Raw genomic sequence first — 23,999 nt, 5'->3', positions numbered from 1 at the left:
GATGCCGTTGTTATTGCTGTTATTGATCTTGCTGGTGCTTATGCTTCTGTTATTGTCGTCGTTGTTGATGCCGTAGTAGTAGTAGTAGTTGTTAGGGATGGGCGGTTATTGAAAAATAACCGGTTATCGGTTAACCGGTTATTTTTCTTAGTCGGTTAAACCTGAATCGGTTAACCTCTACCTAAAAACCGGTTATTGAAATAACCGGCCCTTTTAAATTTTTGTGAGTGCTCTAATTTATCTCTGTATTAAAAAATTGTGTAGTCATGTATCTGATTTAAAAATTTATATTTTTTTACTTTTATTCAAACACCAAGCAGTGCTTATATTTATTTTTTAAAACTTTATCAAATGGTTAGGTTTTCATATCGAGGAGAAATAAAACATTGATTTGACAGCTGAAATTTATTGTTATTTTGACACTTCTTCATAATGACCAACATGTTTTGTCCCGCTAGGGAGGCCTAATTAGCGTAGTCCGACCCACAGACCACTAAATAGGATGTCCAGCCAACGATGGCTTAAGTCTGATCACAGCAAAATAAATATTTATTTATTTTGTCTATGCTGTGGTCTGATCTACTATCAAGTTTAGGGATAGAGCACAATATACTTTAATCGTACAGTGAGCTAGAGCTAAAATTTTCACTCGGTCTCGGTAAAATAACCGGCACGCGGTTTTTGACATAAATAATCGGTTATCAGGTTAAACCGAAGTCGGGAAATAACCGGTTTTTGACCGGTTAACCGACGCACAATAATCGGTTATTCATTTAACCGGTTATTTTTGCCCATCCCTACTTGACTCTCTGTTAAGTTCTGTTCGGCAAGCGTGCGCGGATGTTAATCGAATGGCACGACATTTTTTGACCAGGACCGTACTAAGATTTATTTCTTCGCTACAAAATTTAAGTTCAATTTTCTTTAGAAAACGTGGATATATGAATTTCTTATATAAGGCTTTTTTATTGCATATATTCCTAGGAATCTGCATTTTATTTTTTCTGCACTAAAGACGCCACACCCTGTATTGGATTGTATATTTCGCCATTCAATTTTTTTCAAAAATCGAGCCGTTACATCTTAGGTATTTTTCTGGGAAAATATGAGAAACTCCTCATAAGTATTGAATTTTGTCCACCCCGTACGATTGATCTGCGATATCGATACGCAGTTGATAAAATTTTTGTTGATAATTTTAACGAAAACTTATAATGAATAAAAATGCTGATTAAATAACATACATTTTTAGTAGTAGAAGAATATGGCATGCACATTATGTGTAAAATAACTTTTCCCACTCAAGGGAAAATCCCACTCCTGAGAAAAGTATTGCTTTACATACTCCTACCTTGCGTAAAAAAATATTTTAAACTCGTTTCTTTAACCGCTAATAGGTCAACACACAGTAAGAAGCATGAGCTTAATACACATTCCAGACCAACCAAGCTCCTACATCTCATTTATAAACTCCCGATTCCATGCCAACCCCACCTCCAGCCATAACGTAAAAAATGAAGACGTCGTCACTCCGTCAAGCAGCAGACATTCCGAGAGGTATACCTCAAGAGCCGAGTCTCTAGAAAGCCTAGAAACGCCCCGCAAATCCCGATCGAAAGAAATCTTCTTCAGCCTCAACAGCAAGGAAAATCCCTCCAGGCGAAAAACCGCCAAGGCGAAATCTACGAAGAAAAAGAAGAACCTGAAGCCCCTGCAGGTGTTCAAGAAGACCGTCCAGTTGAGCGAAACCTGCGAGATGAATTTGCCTCCGCTTATGGTAGCTGGGTTGAATAATGAGTGGGTTAACCTTTCCGATTCGGGAGACGAATCCGATAGAGAAAAGGTCGTTATGAAGAAGTGTTCTAAAGTATACAAAACTCCCTCTAATAAGAAATCTGACGAGGATTATGCTCAAAAATATAGCAAGTCTTTGGCATGCGGCAAGAATGTCTCAGATGGTTTCATCGATAACATTTTCACGTTGTTTGATAAGGTCAAATTAGGTAATGTTTTAAATAACTGTTTCGTTTGTATTCTCTCAACACCTCCCCACGTCTCTTATCCCTCTTCTTTTGTAAATAATAAATATTAATGTCTTCAGTGTCTTCACAAATAAAATTTATTTCCTTTGCTTCTCTTCTCCTTCTTCGTCTCCTCCATTGGCTTCCTCCTCTTCTGCTTCTTCATTTTCGCTGCATACAATCATACATAGACGCGTGGCTATAGCTTATTCCTGAAATGTGCAGGACAAGACAGTAGAAAAGGTGTCTCATCTCGTGAGTCAATTTTTTTCCATTTCATAAAAGGGCTCCTGGTAATAAATCAAAATTCCATTTAAATATAAAGCTAAGTTAGGTTTTAAGCTTTAAAAATCGACTTTCTAAATCCTTTTTTATTAATAACTTTCGGAGAGACGGAAGGTTAAAGTTATGCATTTTTGCCCTTGACGGGATATAAAATAGAATTTTGCAAAAATGATTGGGCCCACAGCGCCTGTCTTTTGCACGGTTTTGAAGAACAATAAAACTCACAAACTTATAGCCATATTTATAAAATTCCAACAAGTAACAACCAAATTATGGATAATTAAAAAAATTCTGTTTTTTCATGAGTTTTTGCAATAATTTTAATCCATCTAAAATCAATAGTTTTTCAAATTATTGGAAAAACTGATTTTCGACCCAAATTGTTTAAAAAACGTCGCTTATATAAAAAATTGACTCACTAAATGAGATACCTTTTCTACTGCTCTCCCCCACACACTTCAACAATAAAATAGCGGATGTCAATTCATCGATGTTCAAGTATTATAGCGACCGCAACTAAACTAGGATGTCCGAAATTTATGAGAAAAAAATTTAGTGGGTGATTTTATTAATAATAATAATAATAATCTTGACATTTTTTTGGAAGCAAAAACAATTGATCGTCACATATGCAACTTCTAGACACAAGTTATCATGGAATCTGAAAGTTTTTCTAGTCTTAGCAATTCATTTTGTTGTTCATTTGTTTCAATAGTTCTTGCTAATCGACAAAAAGTCACTGGGGTAATCTTTATCGGTATAAACAAAGCAGATTCAAATCCTGCTGCATTTGTACCATAAGAGAAAAATAAATACTGTGAGAAAACAAATATAGAAATTTGCATTTGCATTTAAGTTATTATCATTTATTCCTTTCTTACACCAGGGTCTGCAATTTTTGTTATCAAAATTTGTAAAGATTCATTTTTAATTAGGTTTGATAGTTTCAATTTGTTTATTCTTGTCTAGTTTCATGACTAGATATATCATATGATGTATGCGCGCTCCGTTTTCATTTAATATTTTGGAGAAGAAATTGTTTAAAAAAATCTGATTTTAAAAAAAGTATGCTAAATGAGCCCATTAATAAGTGATGAATAATTTTTTGATCAATGGACCAATGTATTATGTTTCTTGCACCATTATTTTTTGAGTGTATCCCCAAAATTTTCTGCTCATACTTTCCAGACATCCTACTGTTATCACGCATCATTACTTAAAATTTAAACTCCTATCCTTAACGAAATTTTTATCTTAGAGAGCAAGAAACATCAGGGTAAAGGACCAAAAGGAAGCTTGCCATGCAAGAACGGGATGAAAACACTATCTTTTGATCCACAAGAAACTTACAAGACTATAAATAGCACCTTAAAATGCAGAGAAATGCACTTGAAGAGACAATTTAGTCAAATGTGTGTTCAGTCGAAAAACGAAGACATAAATAGACCAAAAATAAGTTCTGAAAGTAAAAACAAAAACTCAAACATTACTTTAAAGGTACAAGGTTTCGAAAGACCGAGATACAGGAAATAAGACACATGTATGAATGTTTTTGAATTATTGTGGAAAAGGTATTTTTATGACTGGTATGAAGTAGTGCTTTGACCTGTTATATTTTTTGTAGACATGGGTGGAATATTAACAAAACGAAAAAGACACCAATAGAAATGGGAGGAAAACTTTTACAATATCCGATCCACCAAAATAATAGTGGAATTGTACCTATTTTTTTATGCAGTAAAAATATTGAATTGTTGTTTCTGTCTTGTTATTTTTACTATAAACTTGGAAAAACTAACATCTTATGTGCATTTTTTGTGAAATCCATTTCTCTAGTTTTCTAGTGTATATATTTTACATTAGTAAGTATATGCTTGTATATACAGGACACCACTTTAAATGTTGGCAGGGAATTTAAGCTAGTTTCAAATTGTAAACAAATTCACCACTCTGCATTTATCAAAATTTTCATTTCCAGAAACTTTAATTCATGTAGTATCCACACTATATCCATCTATCTTTTGCAGTTACTTAGTTAGGTTACCAAAAACTACACCAGAGGGCTACAGAGTATTGGTATATGCGGTGAGGGACAACGATCCCACCAAAATGAACTTCAGCGACTGCATCAAAGGGTTCTGCATGTACAACGACTGTGTACTGTCTGAAGATGGGCTCCAAGAAGGGTAAGATACGTTTTCAGTTACTATCCCATAAGATTCTACGAGTCTATTAATTCAGTAGTAAAAGGTGAAATTATTAGCTGTCGATAACAGGACTGCAAATAATTTAAGCTTTAATTTTTTTTTCTCAGAAGTAATTACATTAAAATTGACAAGGTGCTTTTAATTTTACAGCATAATTGACTTATTTAAGACCCGGTGCACCACGTGCTGACCAAGCATCAATCATTAGAGAAAAATAAAAAATTAATTGATATCAATTTTTCAATTAGCGAACAAATGTAATGTTTCCTTTGCATCATACTTAACGACTATATGCTAGTACGCTAATATCTTAACTAAAAACTTTATGGTAATGAACTCATACTGATGCAGACGTGGTTTTAATATTTATTGAAGCTATTATAGGAAATAATACTAGGGAAGTTGCGGTTCAAGGTCGTATTAATTAATTTAATTAATATGCTTGGGTGTAATGAATCTATAATTATCTTTTTTTGTAATATTTACATATGATTCAGTCAGATGACAGCATTTTTATATTACATTTTTATAATACTGGTAAAGAGATGGCTGGTAAATATTAAAGTGGTCGTATTTTGATATATGAGTATATTTTTAGAGGATGATTTCTAGACTTATTCGGAACTTTTGTGATGAACATACAGTATGAAAAACAGGTTTCACATAATATACAGAGTGTCCCAAAATATGTAGGCATTCTCTCGGATTTATACAGGCGACGTTAAAATAACATGAACTGTTTAATATGATTTTTATTACATAATTTTGTATGTCGGTTCAACTTGAGCTCCTTCTAATATAATGCATTCTCAAGGTTTACGAATTACAGATTGTTGGATCGAGGAGGCCAAGTCATTGATCCTCCTCTTCCTATCCAATGATTCTTGAAATGTCCGTTTAAGTGTTTTCGAACTGCCTGACTAAAATGAGGTGGTGTCCCATCATGCATGAACCACATACCATGTCGTATTGCCAAAGGTAGGTCGTCTAAAAGTTCTGGCAAGTTGTCTTGGAGAAATTCCAAATAAAGTTCCTCATTTAAGCTTCTAGGCAATACAAATTGTCCAATAAAATGTTGCCCGATGATTCCAGCCCATAAGTTAATAGGTTCAAACTGGTACTGATGATGTGTCACAATAGAAGCATGTGGATTTTCTTCTGCCCATAAATGCAAATTATGGGAGTTTATGATTCCGTTTTTACAAAATCCGGCTTCGTCCGTAAAGAGAATTGAACCAATGAAATGTGCATTGTTACAGTACCTATGTAAAAGCCAGTTTGAAAATTACATCCTTCGCGGAAAGTCTACAGAAAGAAGTGCATGGACGTTCTGTATGCGATAGGGGTGCAGTTGTTGCTCTTTGAGGATTCTTATAAGAACCGTAGATTTTTGGGCAATTGTTCAGCCAATTTCCGGACACTTTTTGAAGGATCTGCTTCTAGGGCATTTAGGATATCTTCTTCAGCGACCTCACCGCGATTGATTTGATTTTCACGATTGTGTCTGGCATTGGCAAACGTTCCTAAAATTATTTACAGCATTTTAATTGTACATATTACCTACTCAAAAAGTACGCTAATGCAAGTATCAAATAAATTGTAATTTTTACCAGTCTCTCTTAAACGGTGATCCACTCGTTCAAAAGTTTTCCTGTCAGGAATTTTTCGATTTGGAAATCGTTCCTCATAAAGCCTTTGGGCTTCTAAGGCATTACATGATGCAAGTCCTTACAAGAAAGGTATGTCGGCATATTCAGCAAACGTAAATTCCATTACCGCAAATAAAATAAATCCGAGGAATAAAAAAAGTAAGGAAAATATCACAAGTTTTGACACACTCTATCGTTAACAGACAGACTCAGATAGGTACTGTAATTCTTATAAAAAAAAAAAACAACCATAGCACCTAAAACACAAGGGAAAAACAAGTGTAAATAAAAGTGGCATTTTTTAGATAGGCACAGAAAGAATGCAAAGAGTGACCGCAAAAACGTTTTTTCACAATTCGCAGAGAACTAAAGAAAATAGATAAAAATATGTTTTTGGTCTCAAATTACTCGTCGTACAAAATTAAGATGAGCATAGCTTTTAGCTTTTTGAAAATTTTCAAAAATCACCCCTATTTAGGGTTGAAAAGACTTCCATAATGAAGAATTGAATATTACCAATAAATATAAAAACTACTAGCATGTGAATTTTTCTATCGAATGATTCTTGATTCGAACAATTTATTCTCTTGACTGAAATAAGCATGTTGAATTAGAAAATCCACCCTTATAAGCGCGCTCAGGGGGTGGAATCATCCCCAAAAATAGAGAATATCAGAAATAATTGTAAAAATTCCAAAAAAAGTATCAAGATAATTCAGGGTTAGGAAAATATGGATTAACTATTCACCACCTAAGTGCGTTTAAGTGTGAATTTTCAAATTCAACATGCCTGTTACTGTAATGAAAATAAATCTCTCTTTGTATCAAGAATCATACGATAGAATAATTCACATGCTAATAGGTTTTATATCAATTGGTAATATTCAAATTCTCCATTTTTGGCATTTTTTCAACCCTATACTAAAACCTATGCTCATTTCAGTTTTTTACGACAAGTAATTTGCGACCAAAACATATTTTTATGTATTTTTTTTAATTCTCTGCGAATTATGAAAAAACGTGCGAAAATCACAGGTTTTTTGTGGTCACTCTTTCATCGGTTTATATACTCTTTAGGGATGCAATAAAAATTATATTAAACAAAAATAGTTTTTTTCTCCAAAAACATTTCTTTTTATCGATATCAACCAACCTTTGTGTCTTTAGCGTACAGGGTGTAAAAAAATTGACATTACTGTGCTACAGCTAGCCCGTCCTTGGCAGACCAAATAAGCCAAATTGTTCTCTGCCTCTAGGGAAAATTTTTATAGGAACTTGTCATATGTTATATTAACGTCCCTTGTATAAATCTGAGAGATTGCCCGCATATTCTGGGACACCCTATGTGTTGAAGGAAAAGAATAAAAGCTAAATTTTTCTCTCCCCGTTTGAAGGGTCATAAATCCACAGGTGAAGAGATTTTTTTACATGAAAATAGAAGCAATCAGTTTAATATTCTTGCACTTATTTATTTACCCCTATGTAACTCCAGTTAGTTATGAAATATTATTTCAAACGCGTTGCAAATAACTGATTTTCGTTTGAAGTTTATTTTAATTTTTTTTATTTCAGGTATATCGTCATTTTCGATATGAAAGGCGTTCAGCTTGGCCACTTGGCTAGGGTTAGTCTTCCAGCCCTTCGTTGTTTCATGCTCTATATCCAGGTAATAATATCGATAATGCATAAAAAAGTGATACATTAAAGACCAGTTTTTCCTAATTTACATCCAAATTTTCTATTCCCGTTCCAGGAAGCACATCCATGTAGACTTAAAGGCATCCACATCTTGAACACAGCTTCTTGGATTCATCACGTGATGAGACTTGTGGTACCTCTCGTCAGATCTGAATTGCTCAATCTAGTTCAATTTCACAAAGGTATGAACGAATCTATCATGTATCTGAGCCGCCCGAGTTTGCGGTAAAGTTTTACACCTGCCTTATACCATGTAAACTTTGCAACAAAATTAACGCTCAACTAGAAGTGGACTTTTCTCTTAAACGTCTGATCTGATTTTTGACAATCATTTTTTTTTAGTTATAAGTTTATTTCTCAGTAATAACTCTAAGATCTATTAAAATTTAAGATTGTTTTTCCAAAATTTGAAATATCCTTTAGAGTATCTAGGGTAAAATTTTCTGAACAACTTGTTTTTTAGTTCACAACATGATATCTGTTATTAATCGATGAAATTTAGGCGGACAAGTTTATTGTAAACATTTTCAAAGCCACAAACGTTAGAATAGTAAAAAATAATCCGTGATATTGACAGACAACTTAGACACTACCAACCCCTATCCTATCTCAGTTAGCACTGAAAATGTGCGGAGAGAAATATGGCATGTCATAAATTAAGAAAAGATTACCAGCCTGATTTCGAGTGTATGCCATCAATTAGAAGTTCGTAGAACTGTTCACGGATTTTCTTTTTTCGTATTGATTATGTTGACTTTGGCCCTACGATCTGTATGTACAAAGCATATCCACAAAGTGAGTGCTCAATTTTTAAAAAATCAGAATGTTTTCCACCCGTAAATACCTTCAGAGAAGAGAAAAGATGGAAATCAGAAGATGCTAGGTCAGGGCTGTCAGAGAGGTAGTTAATGATCCCGAATGTATCTAAGATAGTTTTGTGAAAATGCTACTTGCTACCCAATTTTGACAAGTATACCTTTTGTTGTAGTAACTATGCTTTAGAGTTTACAAAACCATTTACAAATGTAACAAATTTTGACTTAACATTTTTTTTTCGATTTTACCATTCCAATTACTTATATAGGCGACACTGCTTTTCAGAAAGAAACCGTTTGCACATTATTATCCTTAACGCACAGTTGATGTTTATTTGAATACAAATTTTGACATGTTTATCTTTAGCCTTTAAACATAATTAAGGAAAACTATTTGGAAAGTAACAACTTCAACACACTATACTCGAAAACAGGGTGTCTAAGAAAAAACGCTACATGAACTACCCCCACTATTTTCCCATGAGGAACTTGCGCACAAGTTTTTTTGAAACATGAACGGGACACCTTGTATGTTCTGATGGCTGGTAAAAATGGAAGTTGTCATATTGTGACAGTAAAGCATGGGATTGATGTAATTTTTTAAATAACGATATCAAGGACCATAAAGAGATCTGTCGTGACCAAAAAAGGACCCCGCAACTATTCTTATGGAAAACCGGTCTCGGTCGAATGGTACGAAACTTTGCCGAATGATAGTCCTCAATGTGTCGATCAAAAAAGTCCATGGGACTTAAGTCTGAAAAACTACTGTTCTGAAGCTATAGCCTTGTGAAGTTATCGAATTTACGTGCTCGATGACGATCAAGTCCAATGATTTACGGGCGAGTAAAAGCAATATTTCTTTATAAAGTGATCAAGCTGGCTGTGTCTTGATGTATTTTCTTGTGCTGAATGCGAATCCGTGGTCAAAATAGCTGTATCATCCTTCAGTCTTCAGAAAATCGGTGAAGCACCTACTGAGAAACAGCGATAGCGGCACGTACTGCTTGAGTGACATCTTATGTTTTTAAGCATGCTGAACACTTATCCGTCATCAGCATATCTGGAGCATTCTTCAGTCTTCAGAATATACCTGAATCACCTTCAGAAAACTTGACTTGATGGTCATCGAGCACGTGGATTCGATAACTTCAAAAGGCTGTAGCTTCAGTACAGTAGTTTTTCAGACCTAGGTCCCATGGATTTTTTTGATCGACACATTGAGGATTATCATTCAACAAAGTTTTGTACCATTCGACTGGGACCAGTTTTCCATAAAAATAGTTGCGGGGTCTTTCGGAAGAAATTTGTGAAATAAAAACGGAAATTAAGGATTGTCAATACTGGAATTTCAATGAGAGTTGCAAAATATTTTTCCATAATCGTCTGAGAGATGCAAACAGCTGTTTTTAATTTTTCCTAAAATTAGTATTTTTCATATAACTACAACTTTATGAAGTTTGAAAAATAGAATGTTAGTGTCAGATTAAAATTTAAATTGGTATACCTGCAAAGATGACTCAATTTTGTCAAAAAATATCTGTTTAAATGTTTGTTGACTATAAAAAAAAAAGTTTTTAGATATCAGGCTGTCGAAAGTTTTCTGTGAGTATAGGAATCATTCCCTAAAAAATGGTATGGTTCCCATGCGTCATTATCAAAGTATCCCCACTTCAAATTTCACTAGTCTAATAGTCATAGCTGGTTCTGGTTAAACTGAAAAATAGGAAGTGATAGAAAAAAACATTGCATAAACTTCTTGATTATACGCAAAAATCTATATAAAAATTAAAAAAATGTATATAGACGTTTTTCAACATCACAATGAACAATAAAAAATGAAAAACACTGTATCTTTTAAACTAATCAGATTATCGAGTTGTGGTTTAATGCAATATGATTTATTGTTGAAAAATGAGCCCAAGACATCTTAACTACTTCTCTGTCTCCTTAGGAAATACGATAAATCTCCCAAGTGTTGAAATTGACCCACCCTCTACAAAAAAATAATATTTCTGACACCTTGTACCTTATTTTAATATACAGCGTGTCCCGCTGTAATGTCTGGAAGAGGGAAAAGTTTTTTATTTGTGAGTTTACGACAAAAAGTCACTCTTTGTAAATACTCCTGCTTGTTCCAAAACGGTCACAACTGTTAAAATATTTGTCATTTTTTATACAGGGTGTTCAGTATTTAGAAAAATATTGTTAGTCACCAAGAGTAAAGTACCGTTATTTTTGACAATATTGAAAAATATCAGGATCACAGGGGATTAAAATTAAAAATTTTTTTTTTAATGCGGCAGCTAATTTATATGTACCACTTTATTTGATATTTGGAAAATTTATGCAATAATCAATTTCTTTAATTTTATTTTTATTGTCAATTTATTGCTAATAATATGAAAATTTATATAAACAAGGAATAATGTAATTTAAATTTACAAAAATAAATTTTAATCAAATTTATTGCCTCCAATTTCTGCACAAATTTCAGCTCTTCTAATAAGTTCTCCACAGACATTTTGTATTTCGTATAGAGGAATATTAACAATTGTTTCTCTTATTCTGTTTTTTAAAGTGTCCACATTATTACCAAGCGGTTCAGCATAAACATTTTGTTTTAGATTGCCTCACAAATAAAAGTCCATTATTGTCAGATAAGGACTTCTAGGAGGCCATGGAACAGGACTTAATCGTCTTATCCATCGATCTTTAAAATGTTGGTCCAACTATTCTCTAACCATAATTGTAGAATGAAATAAATGACCATCTTGTTGAAAATAAGCCCTCTCTTGGTGTGCTAATGGCATATTGTTTAGGTAGTTTAAGAAAAACGTACTTAGTACTTAGTAAACGTACTTAGTGCAAATAAGAATGCTGGTTCAACTTTCGCTCTATAAAATAGGGTCCAACTATTCCAAAATAAGAAACGACACATCAACCGATAACTTTTTTTTAATACTGTCTTCTACAATTAATCCGAAAATTAGGATTTCGAGATGGTGCTCACCCACCCATAAACAAAATTCCAACCTTTTAGAATCATCCCCTTCTTCTAAGTATTTTATTTTTTTTTAACAATCTTTGTAAACGAGACTTACTAACGTTTCCAATTTCTGAAGCTCTTTTTCTTAGAGATGTCTTTGGGGCATTTCTTATTGATTGCATCACTAATTCTACAACATTTTCTTTTCTTTTTTAATACAGAACCAGTGTTTTTATTTTGTTCGAGAGTGAGCACTGTAATCTCAAATAAAATATTACCTAATTAATCACGAAGTGACTTTGACAGAAGATAGTAAAGATTATTTATTTGGTTGTTATAACCACAGCATCCGTCATTTTAAACTCCTCTATTATAGCACGCACAATCATCAGGTACCCGCCTCGTTTAAAAAAAAATTCAACAGAAATTAGTGAAACCTCAAATTTTTAATCCCCTGTGGATCCTAAATGACATCCCTGATAATATTGTTCGATATTGTCAAAAATAGCGGTACTTACTCTTGGCGACTAACAATATTTTTCTAAATACTGAACACCCTGTAAAAAAAATGACAAATATTCTAACAGTATTGACTGTTTTGGAACAAGCAGTAGTTTTTACAAAGAGTGACTTTTTGTCGTAAACCCACAAATAAAAACCATTTCCCTCTTCCGGATATTACAGTGGGACACGCTGTATGTGAACTCACTACCAACCGACAAACAGTTAATGTGGATGTCTATCTACCCTCATGTTTCCTGTGTGGATGAGATATAACCTATAAAGTATATCTCTTATCTTACATGTGCCTACTGGCACAAAGCAATGGAACGACTTACCTGTAGGTACTATCAAAGGATGGTCAGGATCGCATTAGGCGATTTTAACTAATGGAATTGTGAGAAACAACTATCGATTCTCCACGCCGTCGTCTGTTAAATTGCACGTGCTGTTAAAAAGCCAACGTGATCTAATTGTGTCCTGACAAATTATCTTAGCTATTTACTAGATATTGAGGATGTAATTCAATGCTATAAGGTTCATGAAGCTCTCAGAGTAATTGTTTCCCACCATATCATTAGCTAAAAATTTATTTCACCTTGTAATTTTTTCATATATCTATAAACCGTCATTTTGTGCCGGTAAGCACAAAGCAATGTTTTATAGGTTATATCTCACCCACACCTTGTATGTTGATTAGTACTTTTCCTAAATTTCCTAAACAATTATCTTTATTGTTAATTCGAAACGTTTTTTTTTTCCTCTAGGCAACGTTCCAGAAGGATTCCCATTGGATCTTCTCCCCAACGAATATGGAGGCGAAGCGCCGACAATGGAAGACCTAGACAATGAAACGAAGTCCATGGTCCACAAGTACCAGGAGTGGCTGATTGAGACGGGCGAATGGAAAAGTGACGAGTCGAAGAGAGTGAAGAAGGCGTCTTGGTGGGGTCTCTTCAACGGGAGCAATAAGACGAGCAACGTGGAACTAGACGAGAAAACGATACTGAAGAATCTACAAATCGATTAGGTTATTTGAATTTTCGTCTTAGTTCATTTTGTAATCTCCCTAATTAGGTACTAAGTAACTAACTTTGGTTTCCGTTGTGAGGGTGCTGTACCTATTTGTACATTTTTTACTATGTAAAAATAACTGTGCTCAAATATTTAATGTTATTTAGTTGTATTCTTTTTTATGTCCTATTTAATCTCGCGTTAAATAAGGGGATAGGGATATTATATTTGTAGGTAGTAGTTTCTGTTGGAACAATATTTTTGTAAAATGAAATAAAAAAAATAAATATTTTTATTCTGTTCGATGTCTCTTATTTCCTAGAACCCTCCTACTGTCCAAGTTAATTTTTAACAATAATTTGCTACTACTAGGAGATATTTGGATTAATTGTAGCTATATTAAAAAAAAGATATATTAGAAGTGTATCCACCGCCTAAACCTCTTATACTTCATAGTCTCCCGATACCAAAAATTTAATTTTTAACAGAAACTTTAGTAAGTCAGAAAGTTAGAGAGATGTTACCAGAAAGGAAATACCTCTTACACTTTATAGTCTCCCGATACCAAAATTTATTTTTTAACAGAAATTTTAGTAACTAATGCTGTTTAACTTTTGTGGATTTTGTATCAGGATTGCAGAAAGTTGAAGAGATATTTGAAAAAAGATAGAAGTATATCTATCCTTGTCGCCTATACCCCTTACACTTCATTGTCTCCCGATACCAAAATTTATATTTTAACAGAAAATTTAGTAACTTGCTGTTTAACTTTTGTGGATTTTGTATCAGGATCGCAGAAAGTTGAAGAGATATTTGAAAAAAGATAGAAGTATATCTATCCTTGTCGCCTATACCTCTTACACTTCATTGTCTCGCGATACCAAATTTAACTTTTAACACAAGTTTTAGTAACTATTTAAATTAAAGATATTAAAGTAAATATTTTGTATCAGGATCGCAGAAAGTTAGAGATCTTACCAGTAAGGAAATATCCCTTTCACTTCATAGTCTCCTGATACCAAAATATAATTTTTGATAGAAATTTTAGTAACAATGCTGTTTAACTTTTGTGGATTTTGTATCAGGATCGCAGAAAGTTAGAGAGATATTACCAGAAAGGAAATACCTCTTTCACGTCATAGTCTCCTGATACCAAAATTTAATTTTTAACACAAGTTTTAGTAACTAATGCTATTCAACCTTAGTGGATTTTGTATCAGGATCGCAGAAAGTTAGAGATTTTACCAGAAAGGAAATACCTCTTTGACTTCATAGTCTCCTGATACCAATATATAATTTTTGATAGAAATTTTAGTAACAATGCTGTTTAACTTTTGTGGATTTTGTATCAGGATGGCAGCAAGTTAGAGAGATATTACCAGAAAGGAAACACCTCTTACACTTCATAGTCTCCCGATACCAAAATTTAATTTTTAAGACATTTTAGTAACTGAATCAGTTTAACTTTAGTGGAAAGGAAGTTGTTAATTGAGAAGACTATAAATTTTGTAAATGATTTTATTTATTATCATTTTTGTTTGGTACAGTGTATTATACATATATAGTAGATAACAAGCCGCAAAAATGTTTCAAACATGTGGCCATTTTTTGATATGTGACCATTTTCACAACCATCCAGATCACTAGATATATTTTCACACTTCATTCACACAAAATATTTCATATTTTATTTCTCGCAAATAGAACAAATTTATTATTAAAGTGATGTATAAATTCATTATTCTCACATGGTTCAGACTTAACTTTTTATTTTTATTTTCGATAATTCATCCTCGTCTGAAATTCTTATCACCTTGGTTATCCTGGTTTAGCTTTCATGTTTCACTCTGCATATTTACATAAATGAATACAAAATAATAGACAACAAAAACTTTATGATAGAAAATTACCCGACCATCGAATTTACGCATGAACTGAATTTTGTAGAGAAAAGTTTATCATTCCACCCATAAGCTTCCTAGTAGAAGAAATAAAATAGAAATATTTTTCACAAAATCTCAAGTAAGCTGCGAAAATCTTGTATATACAAGGAAGTCTGATAGACAATAGATTTTACAATAAACTTTGCGTAAAACAAAACGGAATCTAGACAGTACGAAACATTTCACACCATGGAAAATGTTTGCTAAGAATTTATTTTAAGCAAAGTTTCTTATATTTACAAAAGTCTATAGGATAGTATCTGGGTATAACATCAATATTTATAATAATTATTATATCTTACAGTTTAGATTATTTTTGTACAAAAAACACAAAAGTGCCAATAATACTAGACGTTTCCATATTCTTGATGAAGCAAAATATTCTTTCATAGATTGACAAAAATGAAAGAATTATAAATTTCCGTTTCCGTTTCATCAAAAACCGAAAAGTCGTCTAGTTGTGCGTAATGAGGAGAAGGCACAACATATTCACATGATTTGTTAAAAAATGTCAGGTCGCTTTGTCAAAGAATGAAAAATCAAATTATAAGTCCTAGGTCCTCTAGGGTGACAATATCAAAAAGATTCCCCATTGTTTTTGGTCGAAATATACTTTTAACTTATAAGTTTACTTCAGGAAAACATAATTACGAGTTCAGTGGCTCATATTTAGATAAAAAAAACACCTGACATTAAGTAACAACTCACAAACAACAGCTAGCTTTTTTAAAAATATTACAGTTGTGCCAATTATACAGCTGTTTTTGAAACCTACAGTAAATATACAAAAGTCTTGTAACAACAAGGTGTTCAGCACAGAGACATACTCGCAACGAAATTCCCTTAAGTACTTCTATGTGCTAACCACCTACTGGTAACAATTAGTTCCTAATAACACATCAGATTAAGTAGTTGATTTCAAAAAGTACCAAAAAGCAACGGTAAAGCTAATCAACGGTCTATCCTCAAGATCTTACAAGTGTGTCAAAGACATCATCTGTAAAATTAATAAAAATTGGATACATTTATTCAAAGTAACACCAAATAGAACAAGGTAATATTTTTTGTGGACTTTCCTTCAAATGCCTCTACAAAATAAGAAGTGTGTAAACTAAATTCAAAAAATAAGTTTTACAATTAACTTACTGCTTTTGATTCAATTCTTTGTATTCTTTTACAGTCCTGTGTTTCGATATCATTATTTAACTTACAAGTAAATAGAATAAAGCAAAAGAGACTAATTGTATAGTTTCATTTTACAATTTTGTAGGTTAGGTTAAAAGACATCACCTCTACGAGTTGTAACTAGAGATGTGCTAGTAAAGTAAATTCAAACTGCGCTTTTTGCGGAGCTGTCACACCTGCGACTAGAGATGTGTTGCGATTTCACTGTCTGCTACTTTGGCGCAGTTCCGTAGTTGTCACTGGAGCCNTGTCGATCTTGAGCTTGACCGATAATTCGATTACATATTTGTTTACTGAAACGACTAAAATTGAAATTAGTTCTTCCACTGCAGTCAAGGGTTATGTACTTAGTTCTTTCACTGAAATTTGTTGTCATACAAAAATGCGAATGAATGCGACGATAAAGCATATATTCTCTTCAAACGTTTACAAATACAAACGCAAACCGTTTGCTACCGTTTTTCCCTGTAGATTGTGGCCATTGTTGCCCACACTCTTTACTCCCTATCAGTATCAAACGACTTGCAAATCACTAAATATCAGTGATCACAGGCACAGCTACACGCCGATCCAAATCGCAAAACGAATCTGACTCACATCTGACTCTCGGCCCTGGTGGTTCAGCTGTACACTAAACGGATTCGACACTCCCCACGGCAGTCGGTGAATCATCGGAGTCGACTATTACATATTTTGGGAGTCGACTCAGATGATCTAAGCCAAGAGTCGACTCTCTGATTCGAAACATACACTCACTAGCCAACACTAGTGCATACTGCAAATAGTCACTGATTGCGTAACCTTTTTTTTAGAATAAAACGAAAAAGTGGTTAGGTTTTGAAGTGCGTGAGCTTTTTTTTTAGCTACGCTTATAAGTAATATATGACTAATACAAACATATTTGTGCACCGCTGGGATGAAAACGACCAATATCTCGTATCTCGAGTGATCACTCGATTATTAGAAGTACTCGATTACCGGTAACTCGATTACCAAAATTGGTCGATTATGCCCATCACTAGTTAAAAGACATCACCTCTACGAGTTGTAACTAGAGATGTGCTAGTAAACTCAAACTGCGCTTTTTGCGGAGCTGTCACACCTGCGACTAGAGATGTGTTGCGATTTCACTGTCTGCTACTTTGGCGCAGTTCCGTAGTTGTCACTGGAGCCGAGAATTCCGCCGCGACCATATAGTTTATATAAACAATGGCCGCGACAAAAGAACGGGTGATTTTTCAAAGCGTTTGCTGCAAATTATCTGCGACTCCTTCGGCAACTAAGTAGTGATAATAAGTTGCGATTATTCGGAATTCTTTTGTCACGGTTGAACTGTTAGCTCCAGTAACAACCACGGAACAGGGCCAAAGTAGCAGACATGGAAATCGCAACACATCTCTATGTTGCAAAACTAAAATGGTGGGAGAGGAAGAAGAAATGTAGGGTAAAAGATGCCAGAAGAAGAGGAAGAAAGTGTGACAGTTTAATTTGTTGTATTTAAGGTTATGTTTTGAAAACCGGTGGTAATGAGATGGAATTTGATTGTAAATTTTGTTAAATCATGAAGAATGTGTCACGTACTAGATTTTGATTATGAGTGAAAGTTTATTTCCCAAATCTACTTGTGTGTGTGTGTGTGTGCACGCCTAAGGATAGACCGTTGTCGAAAGGACGAAAAGTAACGAACAATATCAAATCGATTTAAATAGTTATTTATGTTGGTCAATATGATTTTGTACTTAGTACTTAGATGTGATTATTTATAATTTTATACATGATAGATAATACTGTTGAGTAAAATTGCAGCTCCACATTGATTATTTAATAGATATGGTTAACAGTAACGCGAATCACCACAGAAGCCACTTTATTTGAACACTTTAACCGATATATAATTGTTTCTTATAGAAAAAAATACAGGAATTTAACTCTTTACTGTAACGAGTAACGGTTCACGTTCAGTCGTAACATTTTAACAATTCTCTAACTTTAACCCGTAACTTGATCAGTCCGCCCATTCTTAGTTCGATCGTCTATTTAGTCGTTCGCTGTCGCCACAGAAACTCCACGTTTTGGAATAACCACCGATTTATCCAGAGCTAATAAGATTATTTACTATAAATAAAACGACTATATCTTTCAAAGAATCGCAAATTTTTAAATTAATTTTTTTAAAAGTTAAACTTCGTTTTTGAAAAAATGCAAAATACTACTCTCACGATTGCCTGTAGTCTTTAGGGAAGCCATATTTTCCCAAATTCAAAAATGAAATTTATGAATATTCTATTTTGTTGCAGCATTTATGCACGACTTAGGTTGATTCGTGAATTTTGATTTTAAACAAATCAATTTTTGGCCAAGATATATTTACGGCTGTTTAAAACGAAATACAGTATTACGTCTCGATTTTCAAAGGCACATTTTTCGATATCCTTTCAATAATCCTTATAAATACAAAGCGGAAACAATAACTTTAATTACCTTCTTCCGTTTTTTATTTAAATAAGTGGTTATTCCAATAGTTCGAACGATGAAAATAGCTTTAAAAAAATATTTGACAAAATTGTATTTTTAAGAAAGATCTATTTGTGGAATATATCGAAAAGAATTGGCCTTGCCAGCAGGTACCGTATTCTCTAAATCAGGAAAAAAATTACAAGGTTTTTACTACGTTTTTTCCATGGATTTAGTCGTAGGACCAAATACAACATGTGATGACTGTTTATAATGGTTGGGGACCTGAAATTGGTAACGGAAGCCAAGGTCGATATTAATCAGGTTTGCTCGTATCATTTATCTGCTTGTATTTATGAAATTTGCACAGCACCATTGAAGCCATTTTAGAATATGGCACCTGCTGGACATATACTGTGTTTTATTTATAACCATATAGGGTGGGTCAAATTCGACATTTTTTGGAGATTTTCCTACTTGCCGTAGAGACAGAAAAAAAGTAGTTTAGATGTCATGATCTCGATTTTGTACAAAAGTCGAATGACAAAAAATTCATGCGATTTCTTGATTTATTTTTCCATCTGTCTCTTGAAATGTGAAGAAGCCTAACTTTTTTTTGTTTCAATTACTTTAACTTTAATTTTATGAGAATCAACTACTCTGCGGGCTACATGCCCCGTCCAGCATTAATAACACTTTCAATATCTATCACACAGCTAAGAATGTCAGTGCTAGACAGGGCATATAGCTCGTAGAGTACTTGTTCCCCACAATATCATTAGTTAAAAGCTTATTTCGCCTAGTGTGATATAATTCCATAGTACCCACATATTAGTAGGTCGCTCTTTGCCAGTAGGTACAAAGTAATGTTTTGTGCCAGTAGGCTTTTAGTAGCAGTGACAAGTAAGATATGACATATAATTTCTAGGTTATATCTCACCCATACTTCAAATAGATTATTTTGGTTTAATTTTCCCGCATTAATGTCAAAAAAGGGGCAATTATGCATTTTCACACGAACAACTTAAACTTTTCTTGCGCAAAATACCTTTTATAATTATATTATAAAAATTGTGAGTAGGTTAAAAGGTGTGGAATATCGTGTTATTTGTAGTGCTGGCAACTGAAATCGGTTTTTTGGATAGTCGGTTAATCGGTTTCAGATAATTCGGATTTTTATGAAATCCGAAAACTGGTTATTCGATTCTTCAAATATCTGAAAACCGGTTATTTGGTTATTCGAATCTTCAAATATCCAATTATTCAAATAACCGATTATTCGATGATCTACTTTTTTTTTTTAGATATCAATTTGTCTGATTGCAATTGATTGATTTTTTTAGACAATTTCTCCGGGTCTGTCTTTGTAAAGCACCGAGTTTCAGATATCCGGTTATGGCGATTCAAGTAACGGGTTATTTGAATAACCGGTTTTAGCAACTATTCGACTAACCGGTTTTTACGGAACCCGGTTAACCGGTTTCACTTTTTCCGGTTTTTGCCAGCACTAGTTATTTGATTTCGAATAAAAGAATTGCAAAATATTTCACAAATTGGCACCTAATAAATCATATCAGCTTAGTGTGTGCAACTTTGAGGGTGCCTATTTAATAACAAACACCGTGTACTTATCTTCATGTTAAATCATTTAAATTTACACCTGAATCAAGAGATTTTAAATTCACATTTGGAAACGTCGCGTAAAATTTCAAAATTTTGATAACAAACCTGGTTAATATTAACATTGAATTGCGGCAAGATTAATTAAAATTTAATAATTTTTTTTGTTCGGTTTCGGTTATTATTTAAGTTAAGCTTTATTTTGGAATATTTAGAGGGAAAATGTAGAAAGAAGTTTTGGCAAAATACTTTTTAACTTACGTAGACGTATTGAGTAATTATCTGAAAGACTAGATTTCTACAAGCATTAATTGATAATAGGCACTTAGATATTGAAACGATTTCTAGAAATCTGTAAACTCGCTATATTATCATGGAAACTACAAACAGAATTATTCTGGGAGAAGATGAACGCTGTACAATTTTCCAAAAAACCTTAATATTTTTAAGTAGCCGAAATGCGGTTCTGAAAGCAAGACCTTTTTTTTTACTTAAAAAGTACATTATTGTTCTTGAATCGTAGCTTAAGTTATGTACACTTAACCCTAATGGTCTCGTTCTCCTTCGCAAAATTACAACCTTGCCAAATATTTACAACAGACACCCGAAGCGCTCTCAACATGCCCGACGTTGGTTAAATCGTCTCGGTCCCCGGACAAATGAGATGGAAGAAGCTAGTTCCAAAAACAGCGTTATCATCAAAACTTAACAATAAGGGAACAAAAGTGGTTATTTCCCACCCAGCCCGAATTTCATAAAAATCAGTTCCTTGCCTTTGGACAAGATGTCGCCGCCGGGCGCAGTGATCTCGTTCAGCTTCTGCATCAGATTGGGGGCCCCCGCGTTGTTCGCCTGCTGCTGCGGGCTGTTCTGCATGGGACCCCCGCCCCCCACCATAACGTTCGGTATCACCTGTGGCACCCCCTTCTGCTGCATCCTGCTCTGGTTGGTCGCGTACGGTTGGTTTTGGCCCGAGAAAGGTTGTTGCTGCTGCTGCTGCTGTTGGTGTTGCTGGGGCTGCTGCTGGCCGGTCAGGCTGCCGAACAGGCCCCCTCCTCCCGTCGTGGTGTTACTCTGGGGTTGGGGCATGGCGTTCTGCTGCTGCCCGAACTGCTGCTGCTGCTGTTGCTGCTGCTGCTGTTGTTGCTGCTGCTGGGGTTGGTTACCACCTTGCCTCAGCATGCCTCTCGCTCTCCCCTACAAATAAATCGGTTTGGAGTTCGGAAGCTATTTCGTTCCCGTACAGATTTTGTCTGAATTTCAACATAACGCCACAGCGGTAGCTTAACTCTGATGGCGAGTAGCAATCAGAATGTATCGACTTGTTCGATTCATTTACAAAAAGCTTTAAAAACTAGTTTTTTTTCTAAACTAAGCCATAAAAAGTTAAACACATGGTGTTCCAATATCCCATGTATATGAAACTACTCTTATTCTTCAAAATGACTCGATTTAACAAAAATTGTCTTCATCCAAGGTTGCTTACTTTTAGCCGCTACATAATGTCAAAATTGGTATTAAATTTTGGTTTTTCTAGTGATCGTTAAATCATCAACCATTTAAAAACTGGTATCTTGCCCGAGAATGAGATTGGTTGCATTTGGACATATTTAAAATTAAAAAATTATGTTTCTCTAAATCGTTTTTTTTTCTTGTAATGCTTATTATACATTTCTAAACCATATTTTTACTTTATAACACAACAACTGCCTTGTTCCTACATACTGAATTTTACAAAATTGCTTTAAACATACCATACCTTTCGATGTTCCCTTTATTTGAAACATTTTAAGGAAGAAAATTGATTATTGACAGCTATAAATATCGATTTTAATGGAATGAGTGAAATATAGGGAAATATTGTATTCAACATATTCTATGGTCATTTTCGAATGTGACCAGTGAAGCATAGTCACGGATTTTGGTCATTTTTGGTAAACGACTACTATTATTAGTTTTTTCAAATAACTCTAAAAAAGTCATCTAGTTGTGTGTAATGTTTTTAAACCAACTATGAAACTAACGGGGTGTTAGAGAACGAAACTGCAACGGAAAATAATTCTGCAAAAACAGATTGCTTTTGTATGACTGCAACATATTTTAAATTTACCATATTTTTTGGATGTCAATAAAGATAAAGCGTTAAACACTATAAAATACTAATCCGGTAGATTTAAAATATTTTTGTAAATAATTTCATGTTTCTAATGAAAAGTATATGTTAATATTTTTTAAAGCACCTAGTTTATTTTGTGAATCCCAGTGTCAATGACCTCCTTGGCCTAGTTTAGGTGAACTATATCAATCCTCCTGATATGACGTGACAATAGGACGCAAAGTGGGCAAAAACAAACGGCCAACTTTAATTTGGCGAAAACTAGAATAGTCGAATGCGTTTATCTTATAGTAAATTTCAAAGTGAAGTGTATACAGGGTGTTTCGCATAAGAACCGACACAGAGTGGGGCATGTAGGGGAACCCAAAATATTGTGATTTAATGCAACTTACCTTTATACAAAGCTGTACCACTGAGAAGTTATAGGCTTTGAAATTGGGGTTTAAAATTTCGAAAATATATAGTTGAACTACTTTAAAGGGTTGATAAGGGATGATGCACCATGTAACAAAATTTTCTAACCTGTTGGTGGACTTGTTACTTTATTTTATGGGGAATTTAATTCTAAAACTTTTGTTATTTTTTTTTATTTTCAAAAAACTTTGTCGTTTTCAACAAAAATGAGAATAACTAATAATACGTATTGCAGCTGTTATTTAAAATCATCGAAAATTCAAAAGTTGGCTATGAATTTAAACGTCAAACTTGACGATCAGGAAAAAAATCATTTAATTTTAGTAATTGTTTGCCGAGTGTTTCGGAAATAGCCGGAAAGTTTTCATTTAGCGAACAAGTTAATACGCTATAACTTATCAGTGCAAATTGTATGTTATTTCTGTTCAAGTTGCTTGTTTTTGTATTAAATTATTCTTATTCCAACTTTTTTCCTGATCGTCAAGTTTGACGTTTAAATTAGTAGCAAATTTTTGAATTTTTTTGATTTTCGTAATAATTTTTTATGTTCACCAACAAGTTACATTTTAATAGTGCATATCCCTTATCAACCCTTTAAAATGCTTCAATTGAACTCTACCTCGGTTTTTATGTGAAACATCCTGTATATTTATTTCGTTGTTTAGTAAAGATTCGGTGTGCTGGCGTGTTTTTATTGCTAAATTTCAAAATAAAAAAATGTGAGATTTGACGGAAGTGCACGCCATGGCTTCCGACTGGGTTCACACTCGCTTTTGTTTGAAGTTACACCAATTTGTCCAGCAGCGAGGTATGAAAATTATGAAAAAAAACCAGTTTTCACGACGGAATTTGAGTAAACAATCTTGCGATATGTGTTTCTAAAGGTCAAAGGTAGCCCTCGTATAGATATATGAAGTTACATCCTGTATTTGTAACTTTTAATCTTTTTCCAAACACCATAACTACGTGTTCACTGGTTCACATTTAGATACGAACACCTGACATTAAGTAACAACTCACAAGCAACAACTAATTTTCTTAAAAATGTGTTTTGAGTCAATTCAGTTTTACTGACATCAGTAAAAAAT

At 33.8% G+C, this 23,999-nt stretch overlaps 3 protein-coding genes across 4 annotated transcripts in view; 2 read left to right on the top strand and 1 right to left on the bottom strand.

Moving 5' to 3' along the window:
- LOC108904879 (alpha-tocopherol transfer protein-like) overlaps positions 1–13,479 on the top strand; it is a 68,478-nt gene extending 54,999 nt beyond the window's left edge. The window contains exons 2-5 of the mRNA XM_023454394.1: positions 4,334–4,492; positions 7,735–7,828; positions 7,916–8,042; positions 12,933–13,479. Coding sequence (XP_023310162.1) covers positions 4,334–4,492; positions 7,735–7,828; positions 7,916–8,042; positions 12,933–13,195 — 643 coding nt within the window. The 3' untranslated portion in view covers positions 13,196–13,479. The remainder of the gene's footprint in view (positions 1–4,333; positions 4,493–7,734; positions 7,829–7,915; positions 8,043–12,932) is intronic.
- Positions 1,767–4,020, top strand: LOC108904896. Of its 2 annotated transcripts, none has more exons than XM_018707610.1 (3): positions 1,767–2,003; positions 3,565–3,877; positions 3,931–4,020. In XM_018707610.1, exons 1-2 carry the CDS (start codon positions 1,775–1,777, stop codon positions 3,837–3,839), a joined length of 504 nt encoding a protein of 167 aa, XP_018563126.1. In that variant the 5' UTR covers positions 1,767–1,774; the 3' UTR covers positions 3,840–3,877; positions 3,931–4,020. The 2 variants fall into 2 exon arrangements, 1 of the variants encoding a protein (XP_018563126.1); XR_001964247.2 differs by lacking the exon at positions 1,767–2,003 and adding an exon at positions 2,687–2,804.
- Positions 13,480–21,110: 7,631 nt separating the features above from the next.
- LOC108904895 overlaps positions 21,111–23,999 on the bottom strand; it is a 79,806-nt gene continuing 76,917 nt past the window's right edge. Inside the window, exon 17 of the mRNA XM_023454403.1 lies at positions 21,111–21,578. Within this exon, the coding sequence (XP_023310171.1) occupies positions 21,111–21,578 (468 nt within the window). The remainder of the gene's footprint in view (positions 21,579–23,999) is intronic.

This window comes from Anoplophora glabripennis, unplaced genomic scaffold, assembly GCF_000390285.2.
Source record: "Anoplophora glabripennis isolate ALB-LARVAE unplaced genomic scaffold, Agla_2.0 scaffold197, whole genome shotgun sequence".
Lineage (NCBI taxonomy): Eukaryota > Metazoa > Arthropoda > Insecta > Coleoptera > Cerambycidae > Anoplophora > Anoplophora glabripennis.
This window is presented reverse-complemented; position numbering and strand designations above follow the sequence as displayed.

What these genes read in the sequence shown, in the direction of transcription:
- LOC108904896 (XM_018707610.1), top strand. Translation starts at nt 1,775, where the DNA reads ATGGTAGCTGGGTTGAATAATGAGTGGGTTAACCTTTCCGATTCGGGA. An exon ending in GTTTGATAAGGTCAAATTAG is followed by an intron (nt 2,004 to 3,564) that starts GTAATGTTTTAA and finishes TTTTTATCTTAG; the next exon opens with AGAGCAAGAAACATCAGGGT.